This window comes from Balaenoptera physalus (assembly GCF_965194825.1).
Source record: "Balaenoptera physalus genome assembly, chromosome: 1".
Classification (NCBI taxonomy): Eukaryota; Metazoa; Chordata; class Mammalia; order Artiodactyla; family Balaenopteridae; genus Balaenoptera; species Balaenoptera physalus.
In genome coordinates, this window is record NC_138882.1 from 39077581 (window position 1) to 39092263 (window position 14683).

The following is a 14683-nucleotide window of genomic DNA, read 5'->3' on the forward strand; positions in this document are numbered from 1 at the left end:
GTAATGGGAAAAACAGACAAATGGGCAACTGTGAGTACAAAGCGATGGGAGCTATGATCAGAGAAATACCCAGTGTTTGGGGATACCTTACATGTCCAAGGGAGGGCAGGGAGGGTGACTTCAATGGGTAGAACCTGAAGGATAAGAAGGAATGGGGGTAGAGTGGTGAGAGGTTCCTGGGAAAGTATTTCAAAGCTTATAAAGAGCTTGTTAAAGCTAAATAATGTGTTTGGACTTTCTTCTAAGAACAATAAGGAGTCATTGAAGAAGAACTGGGTGCACTGAAGCCCACAGGGCACTTCCAAAGTGTTGACAACAGTCAGGTCTTAAGATGGTTGGTAGACCAGCAAGGCTTTTGCTTCATTCTCATGCCTCCTAAATTGTTCATGGCTTCATCTATTGTTTTGTGCATATCAAATGTTTCACAATCTTTTTTTTTTTTTTAATTTAAGACAATCTTTATAGTATTTGGTTTGTAGTTGCTGATGAAAATGATACTGTTTTTTTTTTGTTTTGTTTTTACATTTATTTATTTATTTATGGCTGTGTTAGGTCTTCGTTTCTGTGCAAGGGCTTTCTCTAATTGTGGCAAGCGGGGGCCACTCTTCATCGCGGTGCGCGAGCCTCTCACTATCGCGGCCTCTCTTGTTGCGGAGCACAGGCTCCAGACGCGCAGGCTCAGTAGTTGTGGCTCACGGGCTTAGTTGCTCCGCGGCATGTGGGATCTTCCCAGACCAGGGCTCGAACCCGTGTCCCCTGCATTGGCAGGTGGATTCTTAACCACTGCGCCACCAGGGAAGCCCAATCTTTTTTTAAAAATAAATCAATGAAATAAATAAAGCACACCTAGTATAGTGTAATTTTTTTTTTTAATAAATAAATAAATAAATGGATTGGAGAAGGTGGGATAGGCAGAGAGAAGAGTGATGAGGCTACTAAAGCAGAAAACAGCAGTGGCCTGAGTGAGGATAGTCATAGCGAGGGTGAGGATTGGGGCATGGCTCTAGAGATATCTAGGAGGTAGAATTGCCTGGGCTTAGTAAGTAATGGAAGGTGGGGAGATGGAGAAGGAGTAAAGAAGGACTTCCAAGGTTCTGGAGCTTTAACTGGATGGATGGTAAAGCCCTTGATTGAAATAAATCACAAAGTCATTGGAGAACAGTTTAGCAGTTTCTTTAAAAGTTAAATATAAATTTACCTCACAACCCAGCAATGCCACACAAAGACTTTCACACCAATGTCCATAGAAGCACTATTTGTAATAGCCAAAAAGTGGGAAATTCTAAATGTTTGTGAATTAGTGAATTGATAAACAAAATGTAGTATATCCATACAACAGACTATGATTTGGCAATAAAAAGGAACAAATTACTGATACTTGCTACAATATGGATGAACCTCAATAACATGATAAGTCAAAGAAATCAGGCTCAGAAGATCACATATTATGTGATGCCACTAAAATGAGAGACAGAAACTAGATTATTGGTTGCCCAAGCCTGGGGATGGGGACAGGGAGTAACTGTAAATGGGTAAGATGAATCTTTGAGGGGTGACGGAAATTTAAAATTGGATGGTGGTGATGGTTTCCCAACTCCACAAATTTATTAAAAACCATTGAACTGTACACTTATCACGAGATACTTTTCTGGTATAAAAACGGTGCTTCACAAAAGCTGTTAAAAAAAATAATCAGGGCAGTTTCAGCACGTTGAGTTTGAGGTGTTTAGGAGGCATTAAGAGGGAGAGGTGGAGTAAACAGCTGGCTATGCCGCCTGAAATTTAGGATACAATGCGGCACAGGAGATAGAGATTTTTTAATACTCATCAACTTAAAGATAGCAACTGGAACCATGAGAATGAGGGAAATCGCCCAGAGAAGATAGAAAGGAGGAAAGAGGGAGGACAGAATCTAAAGAACAGCAAGAGGAAGGAGTCTGAGGAGTAGGAAGAAAGCGCAGAGACTATATACAGACAGAATCCAAGGGAAGAAGGTGCTTGGGAGCAGGGGAGAGAGGCAAGAGCAGATAGAGCTCCTGAGACATCAGATAAGTAGACAGAACCAAAAAGCGGAAGACGTGGTAGGAAAATCTACCTGCGTATGGGTTGGGGAGCCCAGGAACATGGCTCAGCTAAGCTCCAGAGCTGCAAGCCGCCAGAGGACAAGGCCAGGCCCAGCGTGGCACTGGGGGAGTGAAGTGTTGATGGAGGGAGGGGGGCTGGATTGATGAGCCCGAGGTGGGCAGGGGATCCAGAATTTTCAGCATAAGGCTGTGAGGGATGCAAAAGGCCAGTGAACAGGCAGAGTTCTGGGAAGGGATGAGGGTGCAGAGGCTTCACGTCTGGCAGTAAATGCCAGAACAACAGATTCCAGCAGTAAATGTGTACGGCCCTCAAGGATGTGGTTCCTGCTTACTTCTCCTGGCTGATTTCACCCCACGTAAACCCACCCCTTGAAATTCAGTGATCCTGCCATGTGGAATTGTTTGCAGTTTCCCAAACACTCCATTCTCTTCCACACCTCCTTCTATTTTCTCACACAGCTTCCTCTGCACAGAATGTTCTACAAAGCAGCCCTCCTCTCTCTCCCACACACTTCTGGAGCCCTAGCAATGCTCCCTCCTACCCTTCTTCATTTGCCTGGAGTATTCCTGCTCGTGCCCCAATATGGGTCAGGGTCGACCTCTCCTCTGAAGCCTGCCCTACTTGCCCATTCCCCACTTTGAAAGGGCTATTTCCTTCTTTACTCCCCACTGTAGACTTCCATCACAGCACTGACAATACTTTACACATTTCGTTTATTGCCATGTCTAGCGCCTTCTAGGACTTGGAAGGCATTTGTTTTTTCATAGGTCATAGGATCTGATTGGTAGTACAACCTAAATAAATGAAGTCACTCAGCCAACACGTGGCATGTACTCTTTTCCTCCTTTGCTACTTATAGCCCTTTGGGAGCTGTCTGTGGCCGGGCAGCTGGATTCCATTGCAGGGAAGGTACACAAGGTGTTCTTGCCTCTGCTATCAGTAGCCACGGTCAAGGATGCTTTGTCCACACCTCAGGTACAATTTCCCAGCGTTCCCAAAGTTCTGTGCCAATTCCAGGGTTGCCAGATAAAACTCAGGGCACCCAGTTAAATCTGAATTGCAGATAAACAATGAATAATGTTTTAGTATTCGTATAATACCATGCAATAGTTGAGATTATATAAATCCTCAAAAAGCATTTGTTGTTTATCTGCAATTCAAATTTAACTGGGTGTCCTGTCTTTCTATTTGCTGAATGTGGCAACCCTACTTCGCCCCAAAGGGAAGTGGCCTCCCTCTAATGCTGTAGTCACTGGCACCCTAAGAATCCCACCTGGCGGAGGCTGCTATGCCAACATGATGTGCTTCCTGAAAGCTGGGCTGAACAACCAAGAAAAAGCACTGGGTGGCCGAAGCCGTGCGGTGGCTTTGCCAGAGTCAGTCCCCTCCCCCCCGCTGTGTGGGCCTCTCCCATGGAGCCCTGGTGCTGCTCCTGTTTCACCAAACTTTCTGGGGAGTAACTTTACAGTTACTGTGCATGGCTACTCGGAGCTCCAGGGCAAGTTCACGTGCCACAGACCAGAGGAAAATCTTGAAAAACTGCACGCAAGTACATATTTAGAATTGTCTCTGCCCTACCCACACTGAGGGGGCAGGGATCGCGCCAAACTCTGGGCCTCATTAGGGTACTTGCTCTTTCCCAGGAGGCTCTCGGCTCTCCCAGGCAAACAGATTCCAGGTAGTCTGCCTCACCAGTCCCGCTGCCATGGACTACACGTGACTGGTAGGGACAGGACGGCAGACACAGGGCAGGTTATCCCGTCTCTAGTTCATTTTCCTGCATCTGAGCTTCCATTAGTTGGAAAACATGAGTAAATCTGTGCATTAGGAGTAGGGTCCTACAGAAGGGTTGACAAATAGAACTTCCCCTCTTGTTAGGTATACAGGGGAGGGAGAAGAAGGGGATGGGGTAGGGGAGGCAGGGAATCCATGTTATTAGACAAAATGACATAAAATGATAGTTGTGTCGACAAAAAATGAATCAGTTGATCTAAGAAAGAAAAGGAAAATTTTATTTGAGTCAAATTTGAGGATTACAACCCAGGAAGAGCATCTCAGAAAGTTCTGAGAATTGTTCTGCCCGTTAGAAGTCAAGCCACAATTATATAAGTTTTTTGAGACAGAGGGCTGTATTATCGACGTATAATGACGGATTATTGACAATTTACATAATCCACATCTAAGCACCATGAAGGACTGTTATCTTTTTTTTTTTTTTTTTAAACTTTGGGTTTATTTATTTATTTATTTATTTATGGCTATGTTGGGTCTTCGTTTCTGTGTGAGGGCTTTCTCTAGTTGCGGCAAGTGGGAGCCACTCTTCATAGCAGTGCGCGGGCCTCTCATCATCGCGGCCTCTCTTGTTGCGGAGCACAGGCTCCAGACGCGCAGGCTCAGTAGTTGTGGCTCACGGGCCTAGTTGCTCCGCGGCACGTGGGATCCTCCCAGATCAGGGCTCGAACCCATGTCCCCTGCATTGGCAGGCAGACGCTCAACCACTGCGCCACCAGGGAAGCCCCGAAGGACTGTTATATTGAAGGAATTGTCTTATTGATGCTAGGAGAACATCGCTCTTATGGTTGAGCAGGTATTTCTGTCGATGTGGAAGGTTTGGGCCATGCATAATACAGATATACAATGCACAGTGGGAGGAGAAAGGAGGCCGAAGGGCAGAGAAGATTTTTTGTTTAAATTTTTCTTGTCTTGCCATAGAATGAATTTCATGAATTTCATTTTACAGCTGTTTCCATGGCTAGAAACAGATTTTGGCAGCCATGGCACAGACTGAGGAGTTCTTTAAAAAAATCGGACCAGAGGAACTGGATTGGGGTGGGGAACAGGGTGGGAGGATTGAGGAAAGGGGAGAATTTTATGCGTTCTAACATTATGCTAAGATCCTTTCCTGTCTCAACCTGTTGGTGCTATGTTCCCAGAGAAGGCAGAACCTCGGAACAGAGAGGGTTCACCCACCTTTTACTCCAAGGTCTGCCCGCTGTTCCACTGGCAGGATTAGTTTTCACAAGGAAGAGACCGCTTTCCTAACAAAGCTACCAAACAGTCCCAGAAGGCACTCCAGATGCTGCTGCCTCAGAAGTGACAGGTGCTCCTTGCATGATCTACATTTTGTGCCAAATGCACAGGAATTCCCCTGTGGCTGCTCCCCCCCACGAGTCTGCCACTTCCTGTGAGTCCTCCCAGATCTGGCCCGGCCCTCCGAGGCCCTTTCCCATTCAACAACCCCCGCACATCTTCTCACCGTCTCGCTTTTCTTGACCCCGTTTATTTAGGTGGGGCTGATCAAGTCAGAGAGAGTTCCTGGCTGGGCTCAGCCATGCACGTCCAGCTGAGAGTGACCCATGCTACGTGGGTTTTTGAAAATGACCAGGTCATGTTGAGGGCATTTCACTGAAACCCTGCTCAGAAATGTAGGTGGTCAATGCCTTACAAAGAAGGAGCCGCGTGAAGGAATGAACAGCTCAGTTCGTTGCTATGGCAGTGAAAGAAACTTTACTTGATTGGCGAAAATTTGTCCAAACAAATGCTAGGTGAAGTGTTCATATTTCCTTTGTCTTTTTTTCTTTGTTTTTTTTTTTCAATTTGTTGAGCACCACCAGAAGAGGATTAGGGGGCGGGGGTTGATCAGCTCTGGCCAGAATGCTAAATCTCAGTGACTTCCCCGGATTAAATCAGGCTCCAGAAAGACAGCAATTTTCTCATCGCTGCAGTGCCTCGGAAACACTAAAACAGCAAAAGTTCACTGAATGCCTATTTTGGAGCAAAGCTAGAGGGAGATGGAGAGAGATAAAGATGAAAAAGACATAGTCCGTGTCCGAGTCGACAAGCTAATGAGAGAACCAGGCATGTAACTATAGACATACAGTGGATCCATGTGTATTACATAATATGGTCCAAGTGTGGTCCCCTGGGTCCCTGAGACCCTCTTGGGAGTTTGAAAAGTCAAAACTGCTTTCATAATCATACTAAAACATTTGTCCTTTTTCCTTCTCCTTCTCTCATGAGTTTCCCCAGCCTACAGGATGTGTAATAATACAAAGCTTAATACATGGATGCTTATGTATTCTTGAGTTAAAAAAGAAATTCTCAGTCAATTTCTAATACATCCATGTCAATAGGTAAAACCACATATGCAAAAATTCTTTGAGATCCTCGATGATTTTTAAGATTGTTAAAGGGATCCTGAGACCAAAACTTCTGAGAACCTCTAAGATTGAACGTCATCAACCATTACGCAGTGCCCTCATTCTCATTGATGCATTTTATTGATTAAAAATTATGTCATCAGGGACTTCCCTGGCAGTCCAGTGTTTAAGACTCCGCACTTCCACCGCAGGGTGCACCGATTCGGGTTCGATCCCTAGTCGGGGAACTAAGATCCCTCATGCCACGCAGCCAAAAAAAAAAGATATAAAAAAAATTATTTCGGGCTTCCCTGGTGGTGCAGTGGTTGAGAATCTGCCTGCCAATGCAGGAGACACGGGTTCGAGCCCTGGTCTGGGAAGATCCCACATGCTGCGGAGCAACTAAGCCCGTGAGCCACAACTACTGAGCCTGCGCGTCTGGAGCCTCTGCTCCGCAACAAGAGAGGCCGCGATAGTGAGAGGCCCGCGCATCGCGATGAAGAGTGGCCCCCCGCTTGCCGCAACTAGAGAAAGCCCTCACACAGAAACAAAGACCCAACACAGCCAAAAATTTTTTAAAAATAATAAATTAATTTAAAAAAAAAAAAACAGACTGCTAGTCAGAGTATATTTTTAAAAAAAAATTATTTCATCAAAGTCCATGAAAATTATTTTCTTGGATGCTCTCTCTATACCCCTGTTTTCCAACATGATGGCTCTTTGGCCATCTAACTATTAATCTGTTTGCAGGTTTTTTTATGTCTCTGCATTTAAATGTGTCTTTGGGGGCAGCACAACATTGGACTTCATTTTTTAATTCATCCAACAATGAGCAATAGTTGTGTTTGTTTTATGTTCTGTCACCTACAGTTCCTCCTGCTCATTGTTATTTTTGCTTTCTTTAAATTTATATTTTCTGTAGTGCACTTTAAAATTCTTTTTGTGTGTGTGTCAGGCAATAAACTTCCCTAATCTGTTCATCTTTCTATCATTTTAGCATCATCAGATTTGAAAGTCATTTTTCATTGTTTCCTATATTTTTGCTATTAATAGTATAGTATTAAGAAAATAAAACTTAAATTCCTTTTCCTGTAGAGATGAAAATGGAGTCTAGTGTATAACATATCTTGGTGGCATAAAGTCCTTTATAAAACTATGCATATAGATCTTGTAGTTCTGACACTATGTAATGTAATTTTCCACTTGATTTTTAAAAAGCATGTTTTCTATTTTGTCCTCCATGAACCTTGAGCTCTATCTAGCCCTCAACTGTTCTCAAATCTGCATTGTTTTCTGGAAGTGAACTTCACAGCTGTGGGCCTTTGTTGACAAATTATTTCATCTCCTCTGGGTCTTAACTTATTTTCCCTTGCTCTGAAGTGAAAATTCAGTGAGTGTTTCCAGATCCTGTACTTAGGGTCATAATTCAATTTCTCTTAATCTTGTGTGAATTCTCCAACCCCCGCCCTCAACCCACATTCCTCCTCCAAAGCACAGGTACCTATTCTTATTGCTATATTTAAATGAGTTTCTTGGCTACACTGGTAACTTGCAGAATTCTGGATTTGCTCTGTGATAGGATAATGTGTATGGTTTGGTTAGTTGTTTTTAAGTTGAAAAACTTAACAATACTATATCTTAAATTCTTTCTTTGAAGATTGATCCTTAATGAATTCTTGCTACAGACATACCAAGGTAGTTATTTCTATATTTCTGTGATAAATTCTAAATTAGTAGGGGTTTCTCCCCCCTGGTCCTTTTACTGTTACTGGATCAATTTTTGGCTGGATGTGGGCTTTTCAGGCTATCTTTGCTTCAACGATGCTCATTCTTTTTTCTTCTACATCAGATCCCCTCTTCCTACCATCCTCTTCACGTTCTTGGTCCTCTGTCGCATTTATAAGACCTACTTTAACAGCTTAATGCCTTTTTTTCTTGGCACTCATTATTTCTTCTTTATTTGCTGTTAAAGTAATAAGTGTACATTCCATTGCACTTGCCTGAGAGTCTTGACCGGTCAGGGGTTTCCCGCCATCTGGGTTCTGGCTGGCTTGCATTCCCCTTTGATGTTGTAATATTGTTCATTGAACTTAAGTGTGGGATTTATAAGGCTTCTTTGCTTTTTTTTTTCCTCCAAAATGTGCACTTTTTTTTTTTTAAACTAAGCTTATTTTTCTGTTTTGTGCTGTTGTTTTTAATTGCTTCTGACTAGGAGGTGGGGCTGAGAATGAGACTTGCTTGACTTTGGCTCTCTTTGCTATTACTCACACTTCCCCAGAAGCCCCGTGCACACTTTCTCTCTGCCTTTGATATATCACTTTTGAAAGTCCGTTGATTCCTGGAGTAAATGGCATTAAGAGGAAGACGGGCTCAGGGTAGGGATGCTCAGGAATCCAGTCCTGTACAATCATGAGCTTGGCCATCTGGAAGTCTCTTCTTGCTCAATGAAATGGAGTAAACATTGTCCATTATGAAATCCACCACACAGGCTGCCAGGGACAAATGGGATCCCACCCAAAGCCAATCGCTGCTCTGACAGGGAAATTGGCTAGGACTGCCTGAGACTAAACCAGCCTCCCCCATCCCTGATGTCACAATTCAGAGGCCGCTGCCTGCCTAGGAAGTTGTAGAAAGCTCTGTAGGTTCTCTCTGTGTGTCCTACAGGGCTCCTCGGGCCAGGTCCCTGTCTGATGGCTTTTATGAAAAAATATCTCCTCCCCATTCTGGGGATCTTCTTGGCCTACTACTACTATTCTGCGAAGGAGGAATTCAGACCAGGTAAGTACCAATGTGTCTAATTTTGGAGGAATAGATTTAAAAACCCAGGGATGGCTAGAGTGTTTCTGAGGATAAAAAGGAGTTCTTGATCCCCAAAGTTGCTGGACAAGAGGGGACCCTGAGGTGAGACTGTGTTTCTACGTCTTCCAGCCACAGGCTGGGTAATAGGGGTGTAGGGAGGGGTAATCATGGCGTTAAAAGATTACCAAATAGTCCATGTTTTATTTGGCATCTTTGATCAAAAGCAGTTTCAGATTTCTTACCAAAAAAATGAGGGTAATTCCAAAATTCACAACTTAGCCAGATAATTGGGCTCTGTGGAGAGATGGATAAGTGGGAAACAAGAAAGAATTCTGGAGTTGATGACTAAATAGAAGTGAGAGAAAATATCTGGAATTTCTCTGAGCACATGTGTTTTGATGACTCTTTGAATTTTATTTCAATTGAGCAACTGGATGAATCCAGAAATGTCTGGAACTCCAGTGTTCTAGCTGAATTCTCTTTCCATAGGGGTTTTCAAAAAAGGACAGCAGGAAGGCTTGGTTTTGAGCAACCAAAGCAAACTCCCATTTCAGAGAATGTTTACGGAAGAGTTGATCTGTTCCTTCATTGATTTATGCAATTTGAGATGAGTTGATCTGGGCTCATAACCTTTAGACACTGCGATAAGGCTGTCCACCTCTAAAGTGGGAGGAGGAATGTTGCTTCCAACTACGGTCCTCATTTTCTTTTGGGGTTTCCCAGAGATGCTTCGAGGAAAAAGAGTGATTGTCACAGGGGCCAGCAAGGGGATTGGAAGAGAGATGGCCTATCATCTGGCGAGAATGGGAGCCCATGTGGTAGTGACAGCGAGGTCAGAAGAAGCTCTAAAGAAGGTGAGGGTCCTGTGCCCACAGCCATAGGTACCCTCACGTGCCCAGATGTATTCCTATGTATGCTCACATATACATGCCAACACACAGAACTGGCACACTCAGACATAGATGCATATATACACACACACACACGGAGGATTCAAACACCCAAACATCCACAGGGATATAAAAATATGCATTTAAGTATTCATTCTCATGCATACATATCTAGACACAAAGTTCTTGGACTCTATCTCTATCTGAGATAGACATGCCTATTCACACACATTGACATATGGAGTCGCAGACATACATATATGTGCTCAGATACCAACATTCCAATACCTACTCATGAATTCATACTCTGGTACCCATGCAGACATACGCTCTCTTATATACTCAGACTCACAAACCCAAGGATACACAAATAAATATTCACAAACCTAGGGCTACCCACACAGGAACTAGCATCCCTACCAATAATGTGTTCAGAGACATCTGTTTACAGAAACTCATGAGCACAGACTTAAACTCCAGCACAGTGATTTATCCATTTATACCCTATCTTGTTCCAGACAGTACTTCAAACAGGGGACTAATATTGTGTCAGTTGCATTTAACAACACACACACACACCCCTACCAAAACAGGGCTGTGAGCAACCTCTCATTTAAACCCCCATTATGTCAGAGACTGCCCCCCAAAAGTCTGCAGCCAAGATTGACACCATGGCCGCTGTGCCTCTGCAGGTGGTATCCCACTGCCTGGAGCTCGGTGCATCCTCGGCGCACTACGTTGCTGGCACCATGGAGAACATGACCTTCGCAGAGGAATTTGTTGCCAAAGCTGGAAAACTCATGGGTGAGACAGCTTCTCCTCTCTCCTCTTCTGGACTTTGCCCTAGGGATCACCAGGGAGCTTTTGAGACGGGAAGGAGGGGGAGAAGGTATCAACCTCAGATGGTTTCTCTCAACACAGCCATCTCTTACAGGGGGACTAGACATGCTCATTCTCAACCACATCACCAACACCAACAATCCTATGACTGTATTTATTGATGACATTGACCAAGTGCGCAGAAACATGGAGGTCAACTTCCTGAGTTATGTGGTCCTGAGCGGGGCCGCCATGCCCATGCTGAAGCAGAGCAATGGGAGCATTGTGGTTGTCTCCTCAATAGCTGGTGAGTGGGGCAGGGGCCAGTGTGGAAGGCGGGAGTGGCAGAAGTGCCGGGGATGGTGTTGGGGGCTCTGCAGTGAACATGCATTTTATCAGTTTCCATCCAGAGAAGTAACACAATAGAAACTGGAAGTTGAAATGCTCACAGTGATATTAAAGAAAAGCTGATTAACAGCTTGCCCATATGCATGGACAGGCAAATGTACGAGTAAGAGCCTTGGGTATGGAAACTCACCGAGAAGCATGCATGCTGAGTAAAAGACACAGTGTTAGGAACAAGTGAGACCATAAAAATGAGGGCTTGTTCAGGGTGGATTGACTACAAGATTCCTGGAAGTAGCGGAGGAAGAGCAGCAGTTCAGAGTGCTACCCTGAACTCGCCTGGTTGTTTGTGATCAACAAATGGGAGTCCAAAGGGTCATCGAGAGGCTGCTGGAGGGACAGCCTGTCCTGAGTTTCAGGGAGAGACCTGGTCATCATAGATAAACAAGATTTTGCTTCTTCCATGACAAAGAGCTGTAGCTTGGTAATGTTAGTTGATACAAAGGTAGAACTGAGAGGTGAAATGTTTTAACAACATACAGTTGTCTGATAAGTGGGTTGAGCCAAGGCAAAATGAAATGAACAACAAAAACAAACACACCATATTATAACAGACCTGCCTATATTGGGGTGTTCTCCAACATTTGAACTTGCTACATCAAAAGTCCATTTTAATCCACCAACAGGGTAGGAAGAGAGTGTGTACAGAGAAATATTCATAAAGAGAACTCTGCGTGATCAAGAGAAGTCCCCTATGCTTTGGATGGTGACAGCATTCAAAGTTATCACCAGTGAAAAGCCAGAGAGTTTCCAGCTTGGGGGATTCCTAGGCCCATTTCATTATGGGTCCAGTAGAGAAGTTCCACACGTATTTGTTGATTAGTCAGTTAGAAGGATGTGCATGGAAGATGCAAACACCAGGATCAAAATTAGCCATCTACACGTGTTTCCTAGCAATGTAAAAGCAAATAACCTAGAAGACTTTGTAATTTCTTAAGTACTTCACAAACATTGGTTATTACTGTAACTCAGAACACCATCTATGTTGTAAAGAGTTCTACTTCCAGGACGGGAAAGGCCTGCATAGTGATCAGCGATCGGATAAAAGGGCAGTGTGTCTGTTCTACTCGCCAAACAGGGTGATTGATATGCATCCCTGTGCTTCCTGGACAACACAGACTCCCCCACGCCTCCCCAGGCACAGCCTCTCTCTGCGCTGAAAGGAAGGGAGAGCTTCTGGATGCATACTGAGTGAGAGGGTGCTGGGCACATCCCCAAACCATCCTAGGGCATTGGCCAAAACCCTCACATCAGTCATGGTGTAGGTGGCTTTAATGATCTCAGTTGAATAAGTAATATATCCACTCTAGGCAAAGGGGGTTTTACAGCCTTACAACATTACAGCCTAAATGTCCTCAGAAGGAACAGAGTTACTATAGAAATCCAAGGGTGTGATGAAATTCTGATAACCTGTTTCCACACATCTTCTCCACCTACCAAATGTCACCTCATAATTTCTATGGACTCTGGGAGGTAGAAATCTAGCTGGACTACTAACCTTCCTGTCTGTTGTTTGTATAGCCAAAAGTTCAGCCTTTCTGCTTTGAAGCATGTCTGTGAATTGGCAAAGTACAAACACTTTGCTTTCTCTCCCTAACTGAAGAATTTCTCTGCTCTAGGCTCTATTCTTTTTTAAATTGAAGCATAGTTGATTTACATAAGCTATGTTCTTTCAGACAGTCAGCAAATATGTTCCTTAATCCTTCCTCCGTAAAATCTGAATTCCACAAACATGGGACGCTAAACCGCAGATTGATCCTAAGGTCAGCCAAAGAGTATTGGGATGGCTTTTTAATAATTCTTTCCAGGGACCGCATTAAGTGGTTTATTGAATTGCAGTAATCAGCGATTGTTTTTATCCCCAGTGCATTTCTAGGTATTGTGTTACATGGAAATCCCATACTTTTAATACGTTCTTTAAAGCCTCAGCTATTTCTTTAGCATCATCAAAGACAGTATGGCTGCCTCTGGGAATTTCCTTACGGTCCACATCCATCCACCACTCAACACTGTTTCTGGCACCTACTGCTCAACTTTCTATGTATATGTTACATCAGTTAGTCTCCCCTCCTTCCTCCACATGCTAGTTTGGATATATTTTGAGCTACTATCACAAAAACCTAAATTTACAATGGCTTAAACAAATAGAAATTAATTTTTCTCTCATGAAACAGCCTGGGATAAGCAGTTTAGAGCTGCAATGGGAGTTCTGCCCCATGAATCGTCTAGGAACCTTCTATCACAAAACCACCATCCCTGGGTGTTATCCTCACCTGTATGTCCAAGGTGGCTCATTATCATGTCAGAATTCTAGCTAGAGAAAATGGAGAAAGAAGAACACAACTTGAATGTCATATACTTCTGCTACAGCTCATTGCAGTTGTGGACTTTATTCAAGGTGAACGTGTGTCCAGCTGAAAATCAGGGGTTCTATTTCTATAAAAGACACTGATGTTGACAATTAACAGTCGCCCCCATATCACCCATGCATATAAGACCAGAGGCAGTATTCCCTCTAGGCCACCCCCACATGTGTACCTCACACCATACACACACATCCCAGACCCAATCTCTCTCACATTCAAGGTCCATCACAAAAGCAAAACCCCTTGCACTGATGCAGGGGACAGTGGGGCAGGAGAAAGAATGGGAAGAAAATACCTAGATGGTATTTGTGAAACAAACTGAGACAGAGAGATTAATACTCCAATTTGCCTGAAAAAAAAAATCACTGGATTGGGCAGAGAACATTTGACAACATCTGGAAAAAGTTTATTTGCCATGAGTCAAAAAGGTTGTCTTAGGTTCAATTTTAGAAAAGGAAAAGTCATTCCATTTTTGAATTCCCTGGTTCTGTGAACCCCATAACTATGGTAGTTACACACATGACAGCTGGACCCAGCATCTAATACTGCTTCTCTGCCCCTTCTTTACTCCCCCTCAGGAGGACTAAACAGGGACAAACCTGTCACCCCCACCAACAGCCCCACCTTTTTTCCTCTAAGGATCCATTTAACCTCACCTCCTTTGAAGACTTTTTCAGTCCTCACCAGATTCATTTAAACGTTTCCTCTTACCTACTACATTTTCCTAAGTTACCTTAGAAACCCTACTTCCTCTCTATTTCTCTTTTTCGGCTTCATTGGTGATACAAATACTAGCAACAACAATTATAGTACAAATGCCAACCACACTGGGCCGGTACAAGTGTAAGGACGGTGATTCGTCTGTATCAAGAAAAATCCAAGTCCTATTTTGAAGTGAAGCTAGACATAATAAAACACTGGGTTTATTTAAATATTCAAAGTGAAAAACACATCAAAAGGAGTAAAAGAGCCTTGCCAATAACCTCTAAATGCTCAGACCTCTCTTTGGAAGTTCCATTAAATGTCTCCAGTTACCTATTCATTTTTCTCCAAGTAAATCTTCTTTTAAAAAGATCAACTTTATATATATATATAATATATATATATATTTATAGTTTATAGTTTACATTTTATATTTTATAAATTATAGTTTATATTTATATATATATTTATATATAGT

At 43.3% G+C, this 14683-nt stretch overlaps 1 protein-coding gene across 3 annotated transcripts in view; it reads left to right on the forward strand.

Moving 5' to 3' along the window:
* The window catches only part of HSD11B1 (hydroxysteroid 11-beta dehydrogenase 1), a 47337-nt gene that overhangs the window by 6908 nt on the left and 25746 nt on the right, over positions 1-14683 (forward strand). For 2 of the 3 annotated variants that reach the window (XM_082468939.1, XM_082468940.1), the window contains exons 2-5: positions 8889-9002; positions 9747-9877; positions 10606-10717; positions 10848-11039. In XM_082468939.1, coding sequence (XP_082325065.1) covers positions 8915-9002; positions 9747-9877; positions 10606-10717; positions 10848-11039 — 523 coding nt within the window. In that variant the 5' untranslated portion in view covers positions 8889-8914. Of the gene's footprint in view, positions 1-8808; positions 9003-9746; positions 9878-10605; positions 10718-10847; positions 11040-14683 lie in introns of those variants that run through there. The other variant, XM_082468938.1, reaches the window with a different exon arrangement.